This window comes from Uranotaenia lowii, chromosome 2 (genome assembly GCF_029784155.1).
Source record: "Uranotaenia lowii strain MFRU-FL chromosome 2, ASM2978415v1, whole genome shotgun sequence".
NCBI classification, from domain to species: Eukaryota; Metazoa; Arthropoda; class Insecta; order Diptera; family Culicidae; genus Uranotaenia; species Uranotaenia lowii.
This window is the reverse complement of record NC_073692.1, coordinates 298,490,360-298,516,156: the sequence shown is the minus strand read 5'-3', so window position 1 is coordinate 298,516,156 and position 25,797 is coordinate 298,490,360. Positions and strand designations below refer to the sequence as shown.

At 36.8% G+C, this 25,797-nt stretch overlaps 1 protein-coding gene across 2 annotated transcripts in view; it reads left to right on the top strand.

Annotated features, from left to right (window-relative positions):
* Nucleotides 1-25,797, top strand: part of LOC129744962 (neurotrimin-like) — a 300,416-nt gene that overhangs the window by 250,092 nt on the left and 24,527 nt on the right. For both annotated transcript variants that reach the window (XM_055737783.1, XM_055737784.1), the window contains exons 3-4: nt 14,856-15,116; nt 21,060-21,258. In XM_055737783.1, coding sequence (XP_055593758.1) covers nt 14,856-15,116; nt 21,060-21,258 — 460 coding nt within the window. The remainder of the gene's footprint in view (nt 1-14,855; nt 15,117-21,059; nt 21,259-25,797) is intronic.

Here is a 25,797-nt window from a genome sequence, read left to right as displayed (position 1 = left end):
ATGAGATACAATAAACTTTAAACAATTGCAGATCGATTCGAAAAGACTTTTCCGTGAGAAATTATTCTAACAAAACTGCGGAAAAATAATCAACTCATAATCAAACTGCTGCATTGCACAATCTAACGGCTTGATAGGTTAATGCAGCACGATCGAGTCTCACGAACATCGTTATTACTTATTTGATGAGGTTGATGTTTCAGCGTTTTATTTTTCAGTGACGGAAACGTCTCACCAATAATAAGCCCTCTCATGTTGCACTTACTTAGAAAAATGACTTAAGAATCGTTAATTAATTTCACAACGGGTCTGAATGCCGCTCAACATTTGAATTTGAAATCTTAATTGATTTGTATATGTGAAGGTAGTTTGTTGTTGTTTGACTAGAAAATTCCAATTTACATTCATTCTACATACCAACAAATTACAAAAGATGACTCACAATCTCGAAACATAACCGTCTAACTGCTAATTCTAACAATTATTATTAGTCCCCCGCATTCAGAAGGAGAAACACGTTGGGGCGCCATATTGGGGGCAGGTTTATGAATTTCCAATTGAAGTTATCGTCAGGTGGTTAGTTAGTTAGTTAATTATCATATTCTACAACGTGTAACTATGCAGCGTGGCTAGAAAAATAAAAGCCAACAAACCAGCTCTAGCTAAGCCAGAAGATGTTTGAGCTGATCGAGCTGTCATGGTTCTGGCTGGACGAACGATCACTCGAGCGAGGGGCTGATCGATGCAAGCGCCCTTGTCTGTTTGAAAAGGTGGTTTAGTGTTTAGATCGATTGTTATTTTTCTTTCATCTGTCAGAGGTGCGCTAAGAAACTGTGTCATCAAAATGATCACCGTTAGCTCAAGGACAATCAAATTTACTTCAAATATGTTTTATCACAGTTTCTCCATCCGAATCGTAATCCATTATATGAACTTATTACATATTGTTTTCATCCGATGAACAGTTCTGTTGTGATCCGGTATCGTATCAAGACTTTATTACCAAGTTATGAAGGATTGATTCGTAGATCCGTTAAAGTAGTTCAAATGCATGATTTTTTTCATCGGTAGCTTCTGAATTTTTAGAATCTTTTGGAGCTTTTTATCTTAAGCAGCCACACATAAGTACTGAACGGGTTTTGCCAGTTATTGATTGAAGAATACGCATTTAAATCATGTTTTTTATTTATTCATTTTTTGCAGCGATCTTTAATAAAAAAAACATCCATATGCCCAACATAAAGCTCCTAACCTCAGCTAAGTGAATTAAGCCTTCTAAACTAAGTGAATTTTTTGAGCATTTTATAGTGAACAACAGCCTTATTCTATTACAATTTTAAGAAACATAAAAAAGGGATTATTTCAATTTTCTTCTATTTCTTCCATCTAAATACCTCTCAAACTATTGAGTGGATTATTTTCAACAAGATGTCTTATACATAAAACCTTCTTCAAGCATGGGTTTCTCGTCTATCTAAGATTTTTAGATTTTGATTCGTGATAAGAAAATGGGAAACTTTTCAAGATATTGCCACTTATTTAAAGGACATCAGATCATTTGTCGCTTCTACACGCAAAATTACTTAGAAATTAAATACACGGTATTTTTCACGTAAACTGAGCTTTTGATGCAGCACATCGATACTATGTGCACTTTGTAGTAGATACTATACTTCCGTGTAACGCACACGCGAATTCCACGTAAAGTCTAAGTGGATGGATTAAAATAATTATTTTTTTGCATTTATCTCAAGCTTGTAGTAGTAAATTCTTGTTGAAAAATCAAACGCAGTCAAACGGCCCCGGATGTTACGATAGTGACGATAGTAAAAATAAATTTGATTTACAACTAAATTTAATTTTTTGATTACCGAAAATCAAAACTGAAAATAATAAAAATAATAGAAAAGACTCAAATATCATTTCTATGCTTAACACATTTCACGTAGCTTTCATCATCACATCGCATTGAACTTACTAAAAGTTCACGTGAGTTGCACGTAGTGTTCACCAAGCAAAAATTCTTATTAGAGGAGCGTTTACTTATTTTATTCGTACAAGATACGTGAAAACTAAATGGATAAATATTATGTAATTTTTCACGTAGTAGCTATGTGCAGAATATTTTGGGTGCAGGGCATTTGACATATTTTACGCCAAATTGACACGAAGTTGGTATGACCCTCTCAAAATTCGATAAAACTTTGTGGGCAAAAATATCTTACCTAGTAAAGCAACTTTGCATACATTCTCAAGCAACCAGAAATTCCTTAAAAATGGTTCATAGAAGCTTAATCAGCTTTCGTCGTTACCCGAAGAGAATGCTAATCAGCCCAAAATTAAAGTTCTTAAACGAACTTGGAAGTTTATTTCAGTGGCTAAAACCTTCTACGCGACGAAAAAAAAACGATTGACAGATTGCTCTGTCAATCTATCTAGGTTCTTCCATTGATTTTAATTTTAATTTTTTTTATAGAATTAATAACAAAGCTACATACATTTTGGAATTGGAACCACTGCTCTCCAGGTGGCAATGAAATTCACCAGCTTCTCAAATTCATCAGCCTCTCGACTGAACCAGCAATTGTTTTTAGAACAGTAATTAGAAGTATTTAAACTTCACTATAAAATGTTTTATGTTATGAGTGAGCGGATTCATTGAAAAAAAAAAGTCGATGGCATTTTTTTCAATAAGCGCTCCAAAGTAAATCATGTGAATCGATTTCATTTTTTTTTTGTTTTGGAAAAAGTGACACCCTTTCTTCGGTACCGAAATTTGTCAAATGTATCGGCACCGAAATTTGTGCTGCCGCCATGAATTATTGAACGATCGTCGCCCGATTTCGGACTAAACCGGCCCAAAGAAGCGCTACACGAACGGAACCGAAAACCCATTTCGAATACTAATCGAAAGAAAGAACCATTTGTTGGCCCACATCGCGGAAAGTCTCCAGCAAGCAAGCCACACTAGGGTAACGGATTAACATGTTCGACTCGCCAAATCTGACATTCATGCGCGCATTTTGGATTTACTTTTTATGCACGAAGTTGGCGCTCGCTCTTCGATCCCGCTAACCAAATTCGGTGAATTCAATTTTCCACCCTCTCATCGTCGTCGAGTGATCGGATGACAGAAACAGGAAAACAAAGCAAATTCCTTCAACTATTTGGAGTCGTTTAGGGGGGCCTTCCTCGTCATTCGGATTACTTTGATGGATGATCAATTCTTTTCTTCGGTCGTTGTTGTTTGTATGTAAACTTCAACAGTAGCGCAAACAAGTAAACGGGACGAAATTACAAACGCTTTGTTTTGTTTCTTCAAACCGCAGCGTCGCGCCCGTTCGCTCTCCGCCCTCCAAAAAATAGTTGATGCCGTAGCAAGGAAAGATTTTGAAATTCTGAGCATTCTTTTCATGGTGGGCGCTGACATCATCATCATCGAAGAATCTGTCAAGTTCGAGGATTTATTGAAATATGCTTAGACAATGCCATGGTTTTATTTTTAATATCCATAATCTTCTTGTGGTTAGCTTGCATAACGCCAGAAGACGTTAAACGAAACTAATAAGCCAGAAGGAAATGTTATTGCCAATCTTCAAATAATTATGCCATAAACGTAAAATTTAACACAGTTCACAGTTCATGTTCTTCCAATTTAAAGTAAATTTGAGAAGATTTCAATTACGCCAAACCATGTTTACTGACAATAAAAATGCCATATGGCAGTTGCTCAAATAACTTCAAATAATCAGTGCTAGAAAAATAAAGCCAATATGTGGCTTAATGCTTCATCAAGACTTTTTGAGCTTACCTACATCCAAAGATCAGACTTTATACACCAATCATGTAATCTTTGGTGTGTTAACAAATTGGCACAAGATGCCCTGCCAAATTGACAATAACAAGCTTTGTGACCGGTTGGCATTGTCCTGTCAGCGCAATCACATGGCATGAGCCTGAAAGAAACCAACTAAACATTTTGTCGTTTCTCCATATCTCATCACAAGGCAATAGAAAAATTTGGTAGCAAAAAACCAATTTCTTCTATACCCATCACAAGACAAAGAAAAATAGAAATAAGCAAAGCGTCAGGAAGTAAGCGTTGTGTTTTTTTTTAAGGATTCAATCCTTCAATGACCGTAACAGAAGCACTATGAATATTAACCTTCGTTCTCCAACTGACCCCAGTACACAGTAGGTATACTGGTAAAGTGGCCCGGCTGGCAAGACTAGTTAAGAAGGTTATTATGAGTTCCACCCCGTACGTCGCTATTTTTTATCTTGTTTCTGGGATAAATTATTGAATACAATGAAATTTCTTTTTTCGCTCACTGTTTGTATATAGTGGTTAAATATTTTCTAAGCAAACATAAAATCACAATAGAAATGATAGCTTAAATCGTTAACAATGTTAATGCGAATCGCAATTCCTACCAAATAAGTAAACGTTCGTAAAAATGGTTACTTAAAGTCGGTTTAAAAATATAAAAAAAAATCAACCATGTTTGCAAAATTTGTACTCCCGCGCGGGATTCAAGTGAGAAGACATCCTTGTTGTTCTCTCTGCAATAAGCAGTGCAACCAGATTTCCAAAAACCAGATAGTCCTGTTCAATGAAAGAAGCAGCAAATAATGCCGCTGGCAACAGTTTGCATGCATTGAGAGCAAAGCTAAACATGCTCTCACATACTTTCAGTATGTACGAATAAGGTGTTGAATATCATCAAATTTGTATAATTACTATCGCTTAAGCCAAAAGTTAAAACTATGTTTCTACATTGCCTCAACTTTGTGTGTGTTTTCAATTTTCTTTTTGTGTAGACATGTCGATACTAAAAATTATAGTATTAAATATTCCAAAATTTTAATCATAGCTTCAAGAAGTACTTTTTAAACCATGATATCATTTCACATTTTTTTTGTTTTATTTAAAAACAGATCAGCAACAACCAATGTACTCAGTTTATCGTGGATAAAGTGTTACATAAAGAATGATTTATTTCAAAACAAAAAAAATCAATATGACTATGAATATCAATATGAATATCAATATGGTCTAGATGACCAACTGGCAACACTTTGGCATCCCGAATAAAAAATACTGTTACCAAACAATTTATATAATAGTTATAAAACTATTTGGAATAGCGTGAAAAAACTTTTAGAAAACGAGAACTGACATCGTAAAAAACATTCCACTAATTGTGAATTCCAAAACGACGGTCTGTTGATTATGGCGTTAAGTTATGTTACTGTTCTGCAAACAGTTGAGATAAAGTCTCTTGTAACTGAACATTTGCAGTGATAGTTCTGAAATCTTTTCAGTTCTTTACTTAGTCATACAGACACCTGCCGCAAATGCCACATCCTGCAGGCTGCAGGTTTCTTCCGATATTCTGCACCACAGACTAGCTTTTGTTGAGAAATACTTTGCAACTGCAATGGATTTTAAATGCAAAAGCTTTAAAAGGTGATCAAAAAAAGCCTGTAAAACAACACAGCTCACTTAACTACTTGAAAACCAGTTGCATACTCGACTTGCATTCCTGACTTCGATGTTCCGCTTCTTGGTATGTCAGTTGGATAAGGTAGCAGCGCGCGATTTATCAGTACTGATCGAGTGGATGTTGAAGTAAAACCGCTGGCGAAACAGTTTTCGGCGAGTTCGGATAAATTTCCGCACAAATAGTTTGAACCCGTTCGAACCAAAGTGTGTATATATAGTAGCTGTAACGATATAAAAACTCCCGATTCCGCCATTTTGATTTGGCTACTATGGAGTTCGTGGAGTTTGTTTACCAACAAAGCCCTCAGCTCGAACAAGGTGTGTATATACAGGAGGTGTTACCTAATATCGAATTCCCGATTCAGCTATTTTGGCTATTTAGGCTATGCAACTATGCGGGACGCATGAAGTTTGTTCACCAATAAACCACAGAAATGCTGAGCAAATAATCTAATGTTTTAAACAAACTCAATGAGAGCCCCGCTCACTCCTCGTCTACTTACTGTGAAAGTCGGAGAACCTCGTGTATCAAAAAACCTTAAGTTCGAACAAATTTTCCGATGTTTACAAACAAACTCACTAAATCGCACCGCGCTCTCCTCGCCTACTTATTGACAAAGTCAGAGATGTGATCTAATAAACTTGGTTTGAACAAACGCGAGAAAAATATGACGCCATTTTAGTTTTCGCCCCTTTGACAAATTTCAGCAGTGATGCCAACTGTATTTATTATTACATCCTAATTTCAAGTTTTCGAAATAATAATATTTAATTGAAAAGTTGTTGTCGTGACCTCTGCTTTTTTTTAAGTTTCATTTTAACACTTTTCACTATTCACGTTAACCCGACCGATCGTTTTAAGATTGGTTAATAGACTGAATGCCATCTCGCGATCTCTTTTACTCATGAAGTTTGATTCATTCATTCCTCTCTTTTTTTCTGAAATAAGTTCATAAATTCCTCAGAAAGGCAGAGAAGTTCGCTTTATTTTCTCTTTTCCTTGTCTCCAAAGTTCTTACACTGATAGAATGTCAATGGCATATAATTACATGATTCTTCTTATTGAATAATAAAGGAATCAAATTAATATTTTACTATTATATACAGTTGTAAGAAATGATTTGATTTGATTTGTTTTGAATTTGATTGCTTTTTATAATGGTTAGGTTTGGTTTGTTTGATTGGCATTGAACAATTAATGTACTGGTTTTTGTGATTATTGTTAACAATACATTTACGTTCCTATGAGAGATGTGATAGTTGTTATACACTAAGACCGCATGTTAAAATATATTTTTAAGTGTAACACTTGGTTTTACACTTTTTAAAGAAAGAAAAAAAGGATAATAGAGATTGAACTGTAAAAATAAAAAGTGTTATTGACGTGGATGCGGCCTTTGGAAACAAATAAATGATGAACATGACGAAATTCAATCAACTGAAATTTTTTTGGGAAAAATAAATTTCATATTCCACCGCCTAATAAGACAAAACATAAGAAAAAATATAACTTAAAATAAAATATAGGTTTAATATGATTTTGTCTAAGTTGTGTTTGAAAAACACAAGTCATTTATTACTGATTGTTATTACTGACTATTTTTAAAAAAAACCACATGGCATCCTAAAATATAAGTTTGGCCGAATGGAGCGGGCTCGCTTTAGGTAACAGTTTGAGTTTGTTTTTACTTTTCACATGAACATCACATTCTTTTTAAATGAACGTATATGTTTCGTTTTGATCGTTCTTTAGAAATGTGGCAAACAGGGTTTAACCAAATTTCTACGATTACATGAGCAGTCACTGTTTCTGGATCAGTTTAGTTAACGCATTGACTATCAAAGTTATGGTTTTTTCGTATGCGGGATACTTTTGACATAATTCCACCGATGTTTAGGGTTCAACTTCTCAAGCCTACTTAAACACAGAATGTATTAAATCAGCCAAAATTTTCGAAAGGATTCAAACGAGGGCTTTGGGATTCTCTTACTATAATTGGTTTTATCTGAGTCGAGCTGAAGAATGCAGTTTTTTCCTTTGCTTCAGGTTGTTATCCGGTTAAAAGGCTCATTTTCAGCATGGATTCTTCCAGGTTCTTATACAGAAAGTCAATGTAATCCTGAGTTATCGAATTTGGACTCATTCGACGCGTTAGGAGATTATTGATATTGACTTTAGCCAACGAATCTTTTTTTATCGTAACGGTAACCGCATCATTTTTTCTATTTTCCTTAGACACAAACTAGCTACACTCAAAACGCAAAAGGCAGAATTGATTGCACATGAGGTTGGATTTGTTTTGCTGGTCACTGTATAATCTAGGCGGACAACGATCATCTAAGTTTCAGAATAAATCTCATCTCAGGGTACTATGACATCATCCCAACTATTTAAACGAATAAAACGTTGAGATTTGACCTTCTAACCCCATCACTCGGCATGATTTAGCTATTTCACTATCACTTGCAACTGATGGCTAACCTTTTGAACCGATCGGTATTACTCACCGGGTAGATGGTTACATATCGATGACCATCCGTTCCGTTCGAGGAATGAAAGGAAGCTAATTGTTATCGTCTAATCAGATAGTGGCCCCAACTGGTAGTTTTTTTTTTTTTTCAATATTCCGTTCACCGAAACCAGTCAGTCTCTTCGGTTGGTCGTTCTTGAAGAAGAAGCCTCCAAACTGACCGGGAGGGTCAGGTGATGAATGACCTCCGCACATAAGGGATTCCAGAATGACAGCTCAGCCGTGTTTTCTACACCCTTTCGGTGCCAAGTTTGCACAGACAGCTCGCACCGGTCAAATTTGGGGGAGAATCCATCCAAAAATGTTGTAAGGTAAGTAATAAAAATATGAAACAGCTTCATCAAAATTCATGCCGGATTCCCGTTAACATACGCTGCTCACTTGTAGCGTCACCCGTTTCTGGGAGTTTTTTTTTTTCAATTTTGAATAGGGCACCAGGGAACATAGTCGTGAGGAATAATTCAAACGATGCGATGCGGTGGTGTCAGAACACTGCTCAGAGCGGATTGGTACCGACCATTAATGGTGACCGTCATTGTTTCAATTATGGGGCCGTTAGAGTGATTCAATATTTTTAGGAGATTTATATACAAAGCTCTTTTTTCCATTATGTAAAACCACTGTGTAATAATTTTCGTCTCTATTTGATACCTACATGATCACTTAAATATCAAAACAAAGTTGAAAACCAATGATCTACGATCAGCTAAAACATTGATTCGATTATATGGACGACCCCTTGTCCTGACATTGAACACCAAATTCAGAATCAAAACTAATTGGCCGTCCTGCAGAAACCACGTGTGCGAATATTTATCTTAAATTGAGACTCTCAATCCGATGCATTATCTCAAAAAATTGACAAATACACTGATTATTTATATGGACTTCTGACCTGAACTTCTGAACCATTCCCTCAAACATCCGACATACCTGCATGCATGGACATTGGGCCCATTGGGAGGGTGAGAATATGATGAATGAATTGATGCATATGGCGATGTGCCGGCTTCAATGGGAGGAAAAAATTAAGCACGTCTGTCAGTTGCCAAACCCGAATGAACTTTGTATCAACGATTGACTGACTACAGTCCATCAGGGGAGCAGGAATGCAGTTTCTAGTTAAACAAAAAGCATACCAACTGCTAACTAAACTAATAGCCCTCGAGGTCAATAGTCACGTTTGTTTTTTTTTTTTGGTTATATGAAACCGTTTATTGGTAACTTTAATCAACCCTTTCGCAAACGGATTTTAATTTTCATACTCAGTTTGGAACAAACTAAAAATAGACGATTTATTTACATGAGGGTTTTCTTAGGTGTGATAACACATGCCATTGCCATTTTAGATTTGAAAAATTATTTTGGAAGTGTGCTTGAATGTTGAATAATGCACGTGACGCATTAATCCTAATCCGCAGCAGGTTTTGGCTATATCACATTATTTGACAATTCATGATTTCATCCACAACCCGATTTTTTTCGCTGAAAAAAAAATCACAGTTCAGTTTTATGATTACAAACCACTTTTCTTCGATGAAAAACTTTATTGTTAGTGAAAGTTTTTCAAGATTTTTTTTTTAAATTGCATAATTATAGGGGCTAAGAAATTTACTAATTTTTTATTGTAGTTTCTACTGAGATTTCCAACTAATACGAAAAGTAAGAAATGTACTTGTACATATAGGATATATGTCGATTTGTTGTCGTTTTTCCTCAACCTCACCATTAGAAAGGAATAAAAATATTTTATATCTAGAGTTTGTTTTGATTAGGTCGTATGAACCATTATAAACAAAATTTTGTTATTGAGTGCAAACGATTGATAAACATGTATTTTATGTTGGATAAAAATTTGGGTTCATAAATTTAATAAATAACTTCTGCATAATGATTACAATTTAAGACGTATGATGCCTTTATAATTTTTGAGTGTAATTTGGTTTTAACGACGTTTTGCGTTGCCCTGCATTGCCGTGTATGCAGAAGGACGTAAAATAAACAGTTTGGCAAATGGTTTATCGGTCGTTTTGCATTTTTGCAAAAAGTACGGGTGCAAAGAGCTGAAAACTTAAGAATATCTAACGAAACCCATTTTAGCTATCTGAGTGCACTGATAGTTTCCATTCTGTTGCTGGTAAGTCAAATAAACATTACGTTTGGGCTGAACAAATTTTCACTTCATATTTTTCCACTACAGGGGCAGCCAAACTCAGTTCAAGCTGATGGTTACTTTCCTCTCTCCTTGAATGGTTATCGAATCACCAGGTAGTAACCAGCAATGTACAAACAATGCTCAGGAATGTTTCCTAGAGGACTTCTCGTAGTCCCGATTTCACAAGCATCTCTGAGCGGGCACATAAAGTATCACTGCGGCTGCTTCCTACTACCGCTAGTGTTAAATTTAGTTCGAAACAGGAAATTATCGAGTGAGTTACAAATGGAATCGAGTTAAAGTATAAAAATTAGCAAAGATGCAAAACGACGTTAGTGCCAAATATGTAATGCAAAATGTCGTATCTGCATGTTTTCTCGAACAACTAAACTATTGCTTGTTTCGAATGCATTAACATATTGCTCACGTGGTTTTGTATCGCATATTCAACTTGCAGATCATTCTGAACGATACTTAAAATACTAGAATTGAAACCGTGATGCAAAACTTCAACATCGATTTTCTGGAAACATACCAAGTGGCTCATACGACCTAATCAAAACAAACTTTAGATATCTTCTACAGGGTGACAAAAAAGTCCGGTCAGACTTTTTTTTGGTCGTCTGTAGCCTACACGTTGCATCTCTCTGGTGCCTTCTATATGTCAAATGAAAGGGCTAACCTTGCTGCCCAAAGTGGCAGAGTTTCGTTTCTGTGCAGTTTGTTTACATTGAGTTGTGAGCCATGGCAGAGAGGGCAGCTGTTATCGAAGCTCGGTTTGGCGCGCAGATGACGAGAGCTTTTTTCCGGACAAGAAGCAGTCCGTTTTGGAGCAAACAGTCAATCGCCAAAATAATCGAGTTTGGAGTGTGAGCCTCCAGCAAGCTCCTGCGGACAAGCTGAACGTTTCCCGGTTCCAAAACAAGACGTCAGTCTTGCTTCCTGACAGATGGCGCAGCATCCCTCACCGCAAAGGTTGTTCAGGCGTTTTGTGAGAAAAACTTGATCGATTTCACTTCGAAGAATGAATGGCCTCCGTCGTCTCCGGATCTGAATCCACTGGATTGTTTCGTGTGGGGATACATGATGTCGAAGCTGAACAACTATAAAATAGTAAATTTGGTGCAATTCAAGCGAGTTATCATGAAAATCTGGGATGAGATGCAGATGGAGCAGGTGCGCGCCGCTTGCGGCGACTTTCCGAGACGTCTGAAGCTGGTTCGTTCAGATAAAGGTGGTATGATTCCGAGGTATCGTCTGTGAAGTATCTTTATGAGTTACTGAATAAAGCTATGAAAGCCAGATTCAGATTTCCTTCTTATTTCTTAAGATATTGAGGTTTTCCTGTGTGACCGGACTTTTTTGTCACCCTGTACTTAATATGTATAAGATATTTTTTCTCAATAAAGGAGAACGAAGCAAGCTTTGGACGGGTGCGGACAGAAAAATTTTCTGCTGTCGGAAATTTATAGTTTTTTTCCAAGTTTAATTTTAATAACTGATTTATTTAAATTTGTTTGAAAATTAAGTTTATTTTGTTTTAATGCGTTCCGTGATGTGAAGACTAGTTATATAAATGTGAATAGGTTTGATTATTCAAAGTTCGTGAATCGTAAGGACCAGTGCTACGCCACCCGGATCTTTCCTGGCCTATTTTCCAGCTAGACGGGCATTCAATTTTGAAGAAGCACCTCATGTATACCGATAAGCTAAGTGGATTTTTATTTAATTTATTTCCAGTTGTACGAGAAGATTGAAAGACCTATAAAAATATATATTTAAGATTATTTTCACCATCCTCATTTTGCTTTTGTTGTGAGATATTTCACCTCGTTGAATGTCCACATCCAAATCTTTAATGAAATCTCGTACGCAAATTATCCCAAGAAAAGGCACATGGTGGAAACTTCTTCCTTTCAGGTTTGAGGTTTAATTATTACGCTAGATAACAATTACGATGATTATCAATGAATCATTTTGATTAGGTTATGTAACGGGAAAAATCATTGCAGCTAGTAGAAAATATTTCTTTTATAAAAAGTGTATGATCCTGTTCGTAGCAATGTCTGTCTAAGGGTTGTTCCGAGTCATCAGGCACGGATTTTCACTTTAAGAGTGTACGTTGGTCAGTCAAGGAGAAGGTCATCAAGTGTGTGTGCATTTCTGTATTTTTTTTTTTAAACTCCCATTTAAATTGGTGTGCACATTCTAAGACACTTGATGGATATTTTTTTTTAATATGTAAGCATAAAAAGCTTCTGGAACAGACAGTAATTAGTCATTAGAATTTAAGCTTGAAATGAACTTAAAACTTCTTTTTTGATTCTATTACAATCTGAATTTTGTTAGCGTATGTTCAATTATTAAAAAATAGGAAAACTTGGCCTAATGATTGTTATGGTTTTTTTTTGCCGAAAATTTAGCTTAAAATTTTACGTGATCCAGATGTTTGACAGACAAAAATACTAAGAATCAGTTTATGAAAAATTAGAACTATAGTCATAAAATAAAACTCATGAAAACAGATCAAAAGCTTGCTCTTATTTAAACTTCTTTAATGAAAATTGAACTGAGTTTTTAATAACATTTTTATTTATTTATTTGTTTATTTATTAATTTTCCAAAATTCAAAATGAATATGTAATTTTAAACTGAGTTTATTATTCACCGAGTTATTGGTCGTGAGGGTAGCCAAACTGTTAAAATTATGGTTCAATTTTCTACTCTTCATTTCAATTTATCCGAAACGTTTGAGATTTATAATAAAATAACTCTCATGATTTTTTAAATTTTAATTCTCCTTACTGCATTTTTAGTATATAGATAACAAGAAAACGGCAGTGTTTATCTTCATTATATTCTTTAATGTTCATCAGTACATTTGATTGAAGAAATGACCAAAATTCAAATGGATTTTATTGGTAGAATAGGCGATCCAGTTGAAAAGCTGATGAATTCACGAAGCCATTTAAGGAGAAAGATAAGTAACCTTTCATCGAAAAAGTTCTAGTATCCTTTTAAAATGGTATGAGGTAAGATGTTAAAAATGTGCAACTTTTTTTTATTATACATATTTCAAAAATCAAAATAGCTTAACTCTATTAGTGGGGAATTGGTGGGGGCATCGAACGATCCGAAAACTAATATACAATGGATTGTGGGTTCAAGCCAGCCGGAGTATCTCGGCAAATTTAGAATCATGTGTAGGGTACTAAGGTACCTTTCCAGGATTCTTTATTTGTTTCGAACAGTTTGAAGTAAGTAAGATGAGTCAAACCTGTCCCAAGCCAGTGGTAACGGACCCCTTGGTTGTGCTGCAATTATTGTTTGTGAGTTAAGCATGAACAATATTTGAATGTGCGATCGAGACTTCCCGTACCGCCTCGGGTCGAAAGACCTATCAGCCACTGGTGGGTTCAGCTACATACATACATACATACATACATAAGATATTTTTTCTCAATAAATTAATCCAGAATAAAAACAAGTATACGGGAAATTTTTTGACGTTATTCTGTGGACTCATTATCCTACATCTAAGATAATTTATGAACGACTGTAAGTACCTTTTCTGATAATCGTGATGTAAAAAGCAGTGCTGTATGGACAACTTTTAACCGACTGTATATATTGATCTAAATATTTCAGCAACTCAATTTTACATCTAACTTTCCCTCATTTTTGACTGCTTAGTGGGGAGATGACGGTGTACCAACGAAAAAAAAAACCGTAACAATGCGTCATCGAATCGCGTGGCCAGCGTGGCCAGGGTTGGAAAATTTATGACCACCCGCAGCCCCTCGACATATCATCCCATTCATTGATTTTGGTCCGGCAAATGTGTTTATATTTTAATGGGTAAATGTATGTATGACTCAATTTCTTGCATATTGTTTTCCCTACGGTTATTCTGTATCCCTTCAATGGTCAAAATGCTGGTTTTTTCAATGTTTATTTCCAGAGTTAGTCAATTTTTTTTCAGTAGTGTTACTGCAAAAGGTTAATAAAATAAGTCGAAACTTTATTCATGAAAATGTTGAAGGTAGAAATTGTTCTATTTGGAATTTTTGAGTTTCGAATAAAAAGAAATAAATCTTAAACACATGGCTGAGTCAGCCATCTGTTGGAAGAGAGGAAGTAAAAGAAAAAAAAAACTTCAAACATTAATCCACGAAAGATTAATTAGTGTAGATCGGAAGATAGAGAAACGCAAAACAACCTCAGCGCAAAAACATCATTGGCGTGTTGTGTATGAATGACTGCCATAAGCCTGGCTCAGGCTGGCCTGTCTTGGATCAAACCAGGAGATAAATATTATTTTCGGCGAAGTCCAGCCAGACATCAGCCCGCCAAACACACACCCGTGACGCGTTACGGTTTGCAAAAGATTATGCGAATCTCTCCGAGCAACGTTCCCGAGTCATGTTTTAAATGATGTAAGGGTGGATCGAGTTGAACAGAAAAATTGGAAGGAAAATTTCCATGAAGAAAAAAACAATCTTAATAATATCTACTAATTCATTTTTTTAAATCGTTGATATAAACAACAGCGTGCTCAGTTCACGTCCCTAGGGATCCCATTCCAAATACCTCCCAGACGAGCGTAAATATCAAATTGCTCCAACAATTTCATTAACGGTTTTTTTCTTCTGTTTTCTTGCAGCTTCCTGCCAGCCGGCCAACGGTAGCATATCGAAGGAGCGAAGGGTCGGGGGCGGGGCCGGAAGTCTGGAAAGTCAACCGGACGAGGAGGACTACGAGTACGACGATGAGGATGAACCGAGCCGGGAAAACGGGGAGAACGAGATCGGCCACCCTGGCGGAGGAGGTGGATCGGCTACGCAGCTGCTCACCAAGAACCAAACCATCGAGACGGAGCAGGGGGAAATGGTGACGCTGCCCTGCCAGGTGCACAAACCGGCCGGTGAGTTTGTGTGTTTACAACAGCAGGGAGCTTAGATGTAGATAGAGACCTACAGATTTTCATTGCTTTCGGAAGCTGTGAACGGAGGAGGGGGAGAAAACATGCCATTAACTATCAAGCAAAATTTATTAATTAAATTTGAGACTGAGATTGTTCATAGGCTGATTGTCTCTCAATCAAGTCAGTCAGTCAGTCAGTCAGTCAGTCAGTCAGTCAGTCAGTCAGGCAGTCAGGCAGTCAGGCAGTCAGGCAGTCAGGCAGTCAGGCAGTCAGGCAGTCAGGCAGTCAGGCAGTCAGGCAGTCAGGCAGTCAGGCAGTCAGGCAGTCAGGCAGTCAGGCAGTCAGGCAGTCAGGCAGTCAGGCAGTCAGGCAGTCAGGCAGTCAGGCAGTCAGGCAGTCAGGCAGTCAGGCAGTCAGGCAGTCAGGCAGTCAGGCAGTCAGGCAGTCAGGCAGTCAGGCAGTCAGGCAGTCAGGCAGTCAGGCAGTCAGGCAGTCAGGCAGTCAGGCAGTCAGGCAGTCAGGCAGTCAGGCAGTCAGGCAGTCAGGCAGTCAGGCAGTCAGGCAGTCAGGCAGTCAGGCAGTCAGGCAGTCAGGCAGTCAGGCAGTCAGGCAGTCAGGCAGTCAGGCAGCCAGGCAGTCAGGCAGTCAGGCAGTCAGGCAGTCAGGCAGTCAGGCAGTCAGGCAGTCAGGCAGTCAGGCAGTCAGGCAGTCAGGCAGTCAGGCAGTCAGGCAGTCAGGCAGTCAGTCAGTCAGTCAGTCAGTCAGTCAGTCAGTCAGTCAGTCAGTCAGTCAGTCAGTCAGTCAGTCAGTCAGTCAGTCAGTCAGTCAGTCAGTCAGTCAGTCAGTCAGTCAGTCAGTCAGTCAGTCAGTCAGTCAGTCAGTCAGTCAGTCAGTCAGTCAGTCAGTCAGTCAGTCAGTCAGTCAGTCAGTCAGTCAGTCAGTCAGTCAGTCAGTCAGTCAGTCAGTCAGTCAGTCAGTCAGTCAGTCAGTCAGTCAGTCAGTCAGTCAGTCAGTCAGTCAGTCAGTCAGTCAGTCAGTCAGTCAGTCAGTCAGTCAGTCAGTCAGTCAGTCAGTCAGTCAGTCAGTCAGTCAGTCAGTCAGTCAGTCAGTCAGTCAGTCAGTCAGTCAGTCAGTCAGTCAGTCAGTCAGTCAGTCAGTCAGTCAGTCAGTCAGTCAGTCAGTCAGTCAGTCAGTCAGTCAGTCAGTCAGTCAGTCAGTCAGTCAGTCAGTCAGTCAGTCAGTCAGTCAGTCAGTCAGTCAGTCAGTCAGTCAGTCAGTCAGTCAGTCAGTCAGTCAGTCAGTCAGTCAGTCAGTCAGTCAGTCAGTCAGTCAGTCAGTCAGTCAGTCAGTCAGTCAGTCAGTCAGTCAGTCAGTCAGTCAGTCAGTCAGTCAGTCAGTCAGTCAGTCAGTCAGTCAGTCAGTCAGTCAGTCAGTCAGTCAGTCAGTCAGTCAGTCAGTCAGTCAGTCAGTCAGTCAGTCAGTCAGTCAGTCAGTCAGTCAGTCAGTCAGTCAGTCAGTCAGTCAGTCAGTCAGTCAGTCAGTCAGTCAGTCAGTCAGTCAGTCAGTCAGTCAGTCAGTCAGTCAGTCAGTCAGTCAGTCAGTCAGTCAGTCAGTCAGTCAGTCAGTCAGTCAGTCAGTCAGTCAGTCAGTCAGTCAGTCAGTCAGTCAGTCAGTCAGTCAGTCAGTCAGTCAGTCAGTCAGTCAGTCAGTCAGTCAGTCAGTCAGTCAGTCAGTCAGTCAGTCAGTCAGTCAGTCAGTCAGTCAGTCAGTCAGTCAGTCAGTCAGTCAGTCAGTCAGTCAGTCAGTCAGTCAGTCAGTCAGTCAGTCAGTCAGTCAGTCAGTCAGTCAGTCAGTCAGTCAGTCAGTCAGTCAGTCAGTCAGTCAGTCAGTCAGTCAGTCAGTCAGTCAGTCAGTCAGTCAGTCAGTCAGTCAGTCAGTCAGTCAGTCAGTCAGTCAGTCAGTCAGTCAGTCAGTCAGTCAGTCAGTCAGTCAGTCAGTCAGTCAGTCAGTCAGTCAGTCAGTCAGTCAGTCAGTCAGTCAGTCAGTCAGTCAGTCAGTCAGTCAGTCAGTCAGTCAGTCAGTCAGTCAGTCAGTCAGTCAGTCAGTCAGTCAGTCAGTCAGTCAGTCAGTCAGTCAGTCAGTCAGTCAGTCAGTCAGTCAGTCAGTCAGTCAGTCAGTCAGTCAGTCAGTCAGTCAGTCAGTCAGTCAGTCAGTCAGTCAGTCAGTCAGTCAGTCAGTCAGTCAGTCAGTCAGTCAGTCAGTCAGTCAGTCAGCTTCGGAGCCCCGAACAGGTCTGAAAATTTGGCGACCGTGACAGGTAATTTCTCTTCATCTTGATAAAACGAGAAACTATTTGAAAAGAAAATACAAACAGAAAAAGTAAACAATCGTGGGCAACGATTCACGCTTAATTGAGTTTCACGACATTTGCTTGAAAATCAACCAGTTTAATAATAACCCATCAAAAAAATAACTGTGTTACATGAGTAGTTCGAATACTCATCATGAAAAAAGTAGTTCCGGAGGCTATCTCGATTGAAAAGAAAAAAAGGAAAATATGCTAAATTTATATATTATTTGAACGTTTTTTGGAAATAAGCGGGTAAACCTAGAATTGGTAAATCCAATTCTATTGAGAGAACAACATGGAATTAAAATTAAATTTTAAGCGAGTTATGAGGACAGCTTGATCATATCAACAATTTCAGGACAGCTTGAAATTGGAAGGCTTTTTGAGAGGACAGCCTGACAAACGGATAGAAATTTCAAGCACGTTGAGGGACAGCTTGAAATTTAAAGGCGAGTAAAAGGACAGCCTCAATGTATGGAAAGAAATTTCAAACGATCTGAGAGGACAACTTGAAATTTAATGGCAAGTTGAGAGGACAGCGTGAACGTATCGATAGAAACTTCAAACAAGTTGAGAGGACAGCTTGAAATTGGAAGGCGAGTTGAGAGGGCAGCCTATGCTTGCGAGTTGGGAGGACCGTAAAGTAAAAACAGCTTGTTGAAAGAACTGCTGTATTGAAATAATGGCGAGTTGAAAGGACAGCCTATGAATTACGCAAAATATAAACAGTGTGTTGAAAGGACATCTATATTGGATTACAAGGCAAGTTAAGAAGACAGTCTATGAATTGTTCGGACTTGAAAATTTTGAACAAAATGGGACGTATCTTGTGTCATTTTTTTCCGAGAAATCCAATGAAGGCTTTTTGAGCCACCGCAAGCTTTGAAAAAAGGAGTTATGGTTGTTTTACCCTCAGTTCTCCTACATTTTTCTAATAGTTAAGAAAACGCTTGTTGGGACTTGAACACTTTGAACGAAATGGGACTTATCTTGTGTGGTTTTTTTCGAGAAATCCAATAGAGACTATTTGAGCCACCAGCACGCTTTGGAAAATGGAGTTATAGCTGTTTTATCTTCAATTCCCGTACATTTTTCAATTATTTCAGGAAAAGGCATGTTCGGAATTGAATTTTTTTAACCAACTGGGACGAATCTTGTGTGATTTTTTTTTTCGAGGAATCCAACAAAGCCTGTTTGAGCCACCGCACTTATTGAACACAGGAGTTATGGCTGTTTTACCATCAATTTTCAAACATTTTTCAATTAATTCAGAAAATTTAAGGTAAAACAGCCATAACTCCAGTTTCCAATTGGTGTGGTGGCTCAAATAGGCTTTCGTTGGATTTCTCAAAAAAAGTCACATAAGATATTTACGTCCCAATTGGTTCGAAATTTTCAAGTTCGAACATGCTTTTTTCTGAAAAAAAAAAATTAAAAATGTAGGGGAATTGATGGTGAAAACAGTCATAACTCCATTTTCCGAAGCGTGTGGTGGCTCAATCAGCCTCCATTCGATTATTTGAAAAAAAAAATCACACAATATACGTTCCATTTGGTTCGAAATTTTCAAGTCCAAACATGCTTTTTCTTAACAATAACAATAACAAAATAACAAATTCAAAATTCGAAATCCCTTACCATAGGCTTTGATTTTTCAAACATTCCCAACCTTGGGATCAGTTTGTCCAATCTATAATGTATCCTGGATTGTTTTGGTCAAACAAGCAGTACCACCTTTTTTTTGTAAATTTCAAATAACTTTAAAAATCAATTACGTGTCGCTCTAATTCTGTTAGCCTATATACCTTGAGTCATCGTGCTTGAGGATGTAGCAAACTAACTGTCAAATATTGAACATTGCCAAATATGCTGGACTTCCAAATGACGAAAAAAAAAAGTTCTACGAGATTTTTTGGCAACGGTTATGACTCCATTGTGCCGAATGTGTCAGTGAAAGTAAACATCGGGATGTCGGTACCGATAGAAATATTTGGTCAGTCTGACTCATGAATCCATGAATCGGATGAGTAAATCAAGCCAGCAGCTCTTCTCCGGGTAAGAACTTCAGGAAATCCCGTATCACGAACCGCAGGCAAAAGGCAAACAGTTTGCATAAAAGTCACGACCGGACAATAAATATTAACCGCTTTGGCAGATGATGAGGCAGGTGCTCGAGGATTCGATCATCGTATGACTGTTTTGAAGAGTGTTGAATAATTAACGAATGAATCATCTGGCTGTAATGATACACCTTAAAATGTGATATTAATTAAAATTTTAGTTATTTTTGTTGTTTATTTAATTTTTTCTTTTGCTGAAAACCTTCTCATGTGACTAAAATATTCAGCAAATGAACTGTAGAATGCTTGTGATAAACAATCGGCAATGAACATTCCCCTCTCGAGTTAGTTATTTTAATTTTAAACAAGGTCAGTCAAGCTGTGATAAGAATCAACCTTGTATCGCTTTATTAAAAGTTTCAGTTCTCCTAACTGTGAAGTCTAGCTAAACTTCAAATCGACAAAGCGCCCAAGTGAAGGCAATCCATATGCATGCCATTTTACTAGGAAGCTTTATACAGTGCAGCCTACCCTTAGGAAAAATCTGCATACATTCTCCAGTCCCGGCATGATTAACCCTTTAATGCATAGTGTTGTTTTAAAACAACACTAATCTAAATCCATATATCTCGGAAACGCGTAGATATTTTTGAAAGGTGTTTGGACAAAAAATATTCTAGAGATTAAAAGAAATTAGCCCATGGTATTTTTGTTACGGTATTTCAACGTTTCCGTGAGATATCAAACAAAGTATGCGGAAAAAATGCAAAATTCAAATTTATTTACTTTTTCGAAAAAAATAGTTTTTAGAAAATTGCTGATATTTCTTCAGATTCGCAAATTCTATCACATTTTTTAACCTCAATCAATCACAAACACCTTCCTGCACCCAATTGACAAGGTTTGGAAGGAATTTGCAAATTCGTATTGAAATGAATTAAGATTTAAAAAAAATATTTTTCAACTTTGATGGGCCATAACTTTTACAATACTCAAAAGAACGACCTAAAACTTGTTGATTTGTGTTATTCGAATTAAAATGTTATTATTCCACTGAATCAATAACTGCAATTCTCTTTTAAAAAAAGTCATGCATTAAAGGGTTAACACGTTCGTCGCCACGCTCACTTTGGTAGTTTTACTAGCCGGGCCCAAAGAAATTTTAAGAGAGAGAAAGCAAAGAGGGAGAACTCCCATATTTGAAACGTGTGGCAAAGCTGAGCGGTGAACTCAAGTAAGAGAGCGGCACACGCTTTTTGATGTGACGGGGCCCCCCAGGAAATACACCCGTCACCCGAATATGGGTGCCGTGGCGACGAACGTGTTAATGCTACCCCTGCCAACTGTTTGTCACTTCAAGGTAAATGGCTCGGTGCGGAACTTTTTAAGCCTTAGGGCCTGTCACCAGTCAGTAGTACCTCTAGTAGCATTCCAAAGTTGCAATACTTAAAAGCAAACAAACATATCACACTCCAACAACGAATGACACTAACGAGCCCATTTTTCTGTTTCGATTTTTGTTTCGCCCTCCAGAAAACACAATCGTCATGTGGTGGAATGGGACCCAAATGTTGTACACCAAGACCACCAACTTGACCAGCAACCGACGGCTGACACTCGGCAGGGACTCTTCGCTGACGATCCGGGATGTCCAGGTCGAGGACGATTCCATCTACAAGTGTACGGTGCTGCCGATCCAGAAGTCCGCCTTCATCACCCTGAAGGTGAAGAGGTAAGGGTTCATTTTCTTTTTCGATTGTAAATTTAGCAATTTTACCTAGGGTGATTTGCCAATCGTTGTCCCCTTACCCATTGTTGCACAGCATGACTTAAATTGTCAATATTTCAGCTGTTTTTCAACTTTTTCGCGAAAATAATACTGAATCATGTTAATTGAGATGCTTACTGATGAATTGAGGCGTTTTACGATATTTTCTGCTGTAAAATATGCATCTACCCACAGTTTTAATTTCTCATGTTTTTTTCGCACGATTTTTGAGCTAATTTTTAAACAAAACCTTAAGATTCCTTCTACGGCAAATAAGGTTTCGTGTCAGAACAAAGCATTTTTCGTATCGGGTTTCTTTACGAAACGTTTGTTGGACAATTTTAGGACCACGATTTTAGAAAAAAAATACGGTCCATACATAACCAGAGAAAATGTCGGATCGTGCAACAATTGGTCCGCTCAATCTCCTCCTGTCCTATTGTTGTACATAAGTCCACTGCAAGATTTGTATGGAAATTTCAAATTTATTAATTTGTATACCTCCAAAAACTTTGTTTGCTTGTTTTTACTGCCAAAAATAGCAATAATTTTTTTTGGAAAATTCAGGACTCAATGAATTAGTCTTGAATTAGCGCAACCTGTTTTGATTTGTACGGAAATTGAAAATTTTCATTAAAAAATCACCAAAGATGTACTAGAAATTCAAAAACTTCATTTTTTGATTTTTGAATATTTTTTTGGTTCATGCAATACATTTCATGTGAACAAAACCAAATCCTAACTTGTACTTCAGAAATGATGTTCGCTGTCATACAAGAATTTGGATTAAAAATTTAATTTTTAGTGTTTTTGTTTGCTAATTTGAAAGCTGTTCAACCGTAGAATGGAGATAAAAAATCGCAATTATCTGCTTTTCATAGCCAATGAGTTTGTTGATTTATAAAACCTTCGCAAAACCATGTCATGAAATTTTTGAAAGCTCCAGCAAGCATAACCTGCAATTTTACAATACTTTTCAATGGATTGGATTTTTTAATTGGAAATGGGTATAACTTTTTTCGTGAAAAACTTTGCATCTATTCATGTTAGCAAAAAAAAATAAAGCTTAAGAATAGGTTAAATCAATATCTTCTCAAAGACAAACTTCCTTTCAAGCTTATTTGAATTTTCCTAATTATTTTATTTGCAAAAATTTCTTCTTTAACTACCTATTTAACTAATAACTTTAGTAATTTCAGTGCTCAAATTGACTGTTTTCCACTCAGAATATTCATATTTCGTGCACTCAATGTTGATTTTCGATAATTCAACATTTATTCAAAGACACTTCTTATTTCCATGAAAATATTTTTTCTATCTTCAATTATTAAGATTGAAATTTTTAAATTATAAATTTTGTTGAATAACATATATTTTATCCCGACCATTCAGTCAATATTTTATGCAAGGATTCTAAAGTTTGTTCTAAGAATCTTGTTTCTTAAGTTTCGAGACGAGAAATCTAAAAGAACTGTATTTCATATCAACAGAAAAATAAACAGTCATAACTTCTCAAAACTTAATTTGATCAAAACAGTTTTTCAGCCGTAAAATGTTTGGAAGGATGTAATGTGAAATGAATGTTTCTTGAAGATTTATGACATGCTTCAGAGGTTACATTTATTACAAATAATCCCACTTTCATGAAAAAGATAACCAAAATTAATTAACTTTTTGAAAAGATATATTCAATAAATCAGACAAACGATCTGCAATTTTGGGTGTCCTTGAGTCCATTTTAAAGCTTAAAATTGATATTCATTATGTAAATATCGATCAACTTCCAAGTGAGTCCTAAAGCAATTATTATACAAAATCCCATTTTCTTCGTAGGGGTAGAGAGGGGCAAAACAGATCGCGTCCTTTTATCGATCCACCTGTAAATGAGTACTTTAAAAAAAGTTTTGAAAACCTTTCAGTTCTTCTATGGCATAGGTGGCCAACATTTTCAACAGGAGGGCCAAATTTCAGAAATGAGATTGACTGGCGGGCCACAAAAATAAATTGTTCTGGCATATTAAAACAAAATAATAATAATAATAATAATAACAGATTTTTGAAAACGCTATGGAAAAAACATTTGCCTAGGTCACATCAAGTATAGATTCATCTTAATAAGTCATTTTTGTTACTTGCATATTTCTATAAATTTCGCTCCATTTGAAATATAGTAGAAATAGATATAGTGCAACTTATGTTTGTTTTCAAGGGATTTAAATCCTCCTCGGTTTATTCATCTCCAAAATGTCAAATCGCCTGACTATAATTGACATGAAGTCAAATTTATAGTCTCCAAATTAAAAATGAAATGACCACCCATTTTCCAATGTTTTCAAGTTCATCGTTCTCCTTAGAAAAAATTGATAGACAAATCAGGAAAAACTGCTGGATTGAATTGTTGAAAAAAAGTAGCGGTCACAAGCGTTTGACGTTTAAAAGAATAATTATTTCAACAAACTTTAGTTATACATATCATAAAAAATATTGATTTTACAAAGTACGGACCTTAACATCAACTCAATTCAATTCTTCCAATTTTCCAGTATCTCGATTTGACAAGTGTATTGGAGAAGATGAATACAGGATGAATACGAATTTGATTATTTTAAAATCATTGCACCTTCTTTAAGTTTAACAAAAGTCGTTCTTCTGAGAGATTTGTCAGTACCAAACCGGTTCTGGTTCAATTCTACTACCGAACTGTAAAATCTGTCTAATTTTTCATTATTGATGTACACAAATACAAAGCACGTTGCCAATTAAAATATATTTGGATTTGGTTAAAAAATATACCCTTTTCTTGAAAGCTAAGCAAAAAATTACAGAGCAAACTTTCTGTATGTTACATAATTTGCAAAAGTTATCAAATTTTATGGATGAACGAAGGTTTTGAAATATAATGCAAGTTACGAATAGTTGAAGTTATTGTGAAAGTAATATTTTAATAATGATGTTGATATGGTTCGGTGATTTTTTTAAAATTTTAAACGATATTAATAGGGTCTTACTATCTTTCTGAGGCTATCAAATTCCTCAATATTAAAACTAGAGTCCGCTTGAACGTTCTTCATATCAATAATATGGAGTCACCAATAGGAAAACATTGAAAAATGTGTGATGGAATTTACAGAAAATGTGTCAAATACCTTACAATTTTGATAATTCAAAATGTAATTGTATTGTATTGTATATTATTAATTATATGAAGCTTTTGAGTAAATTAAGCCAAATGATTCTTCATGTTTCAAATTATATTTGGTGATTTTTTTGAGATTTTTTTAATTATATTCGGATACTTTTACGTTCGACAGAAAATTGCAAATGTTCAAAAAATGTATGGAACATTACCAAACAAAACAATTTGAAAGCGTGTTTTCTCGAAATTAGTTTTTATACACTTTTATTCCTTTGGCTAATATCATTTCAATAAAATTTTCATATCTTTGTTTTGAAATTAGCTAGTGTTGATCCAAATATATTTATCCAAATGATATATGAAGAATAAGAAAAACGTTCAGTTTTTAAAACATGGCTTTTCCAAAATGAGCTTCGAGGGCCACAAAAAGTTGGTCGCAGGCCACATGTGGCCCGCGGGCCATGATTTGGTCACCCATGTTCTATGGGTTTTCAATGAAACAAAATTTTATGTTGGTAGGACATATAAAGAAAAAACTCAATACTGGGCAAATAAAGTCAAATAACACTTCACTCAGATGGCTCCGGTTAAATTCAGCGGCAGAATTATTCCTGATTTTCAAGCCGGTGGCTTCGTGTTTTTTTCGATTTTGGGTCCGAATTTTCCCATTGTGCATTGAACGATTCATAAGGAAGACCCCCCCTCAAAAGGGGCCGCCTTCAAATTGGATTTCATGTGAACTAGAAGTTCCTCATAATAAGTTTCCGTACCAAATATCAGCCTCTTTGAATAGATAATGGCTGAGCCTTTAGAAGGTTTTCAAAATGTTCAACCATTGGAAAAAAAATCGGACAACATTATGCACGATGTAAATTTTGCCTGTGCAACTATTAGACACAGACAAGCTGTTTTAAATGTTTTTTCAAATTTTTATGTCACATTTTTCGATCACTTGAACTTTTGGATCTTGCTGTTCAACAATTGGCAAATCACCCTACTTTGGAATCGAGGAAGAATGACTTTAACGGGTTAAACTCCTATCAAAAAGAAAAAAAAAACCTACTATGGAACGAAAAGTCTCGTTTACCTGCGAAACTCACTCCTGATAAAAAAATAAACTTTTTAAGCTTGCTTCATTCAGAATTGGAACAAACTTTTGCTCATATTGTGGCGCTCCGTCTGTGAACGGATGTGAAAGTTCTTGTCGCCCACGTGTCGGAAATTTTGACAGCTTCACGTATGTATTTTTGACATTCCGCAAATCGACTGCATTTTCTAAACAATCAACATGGAAGCCGATAAAAGGGAAACAATATGCACAGTTATTTAGAAAATCCATTGTGGTCTGCATCTAAAGGGTGTCCACG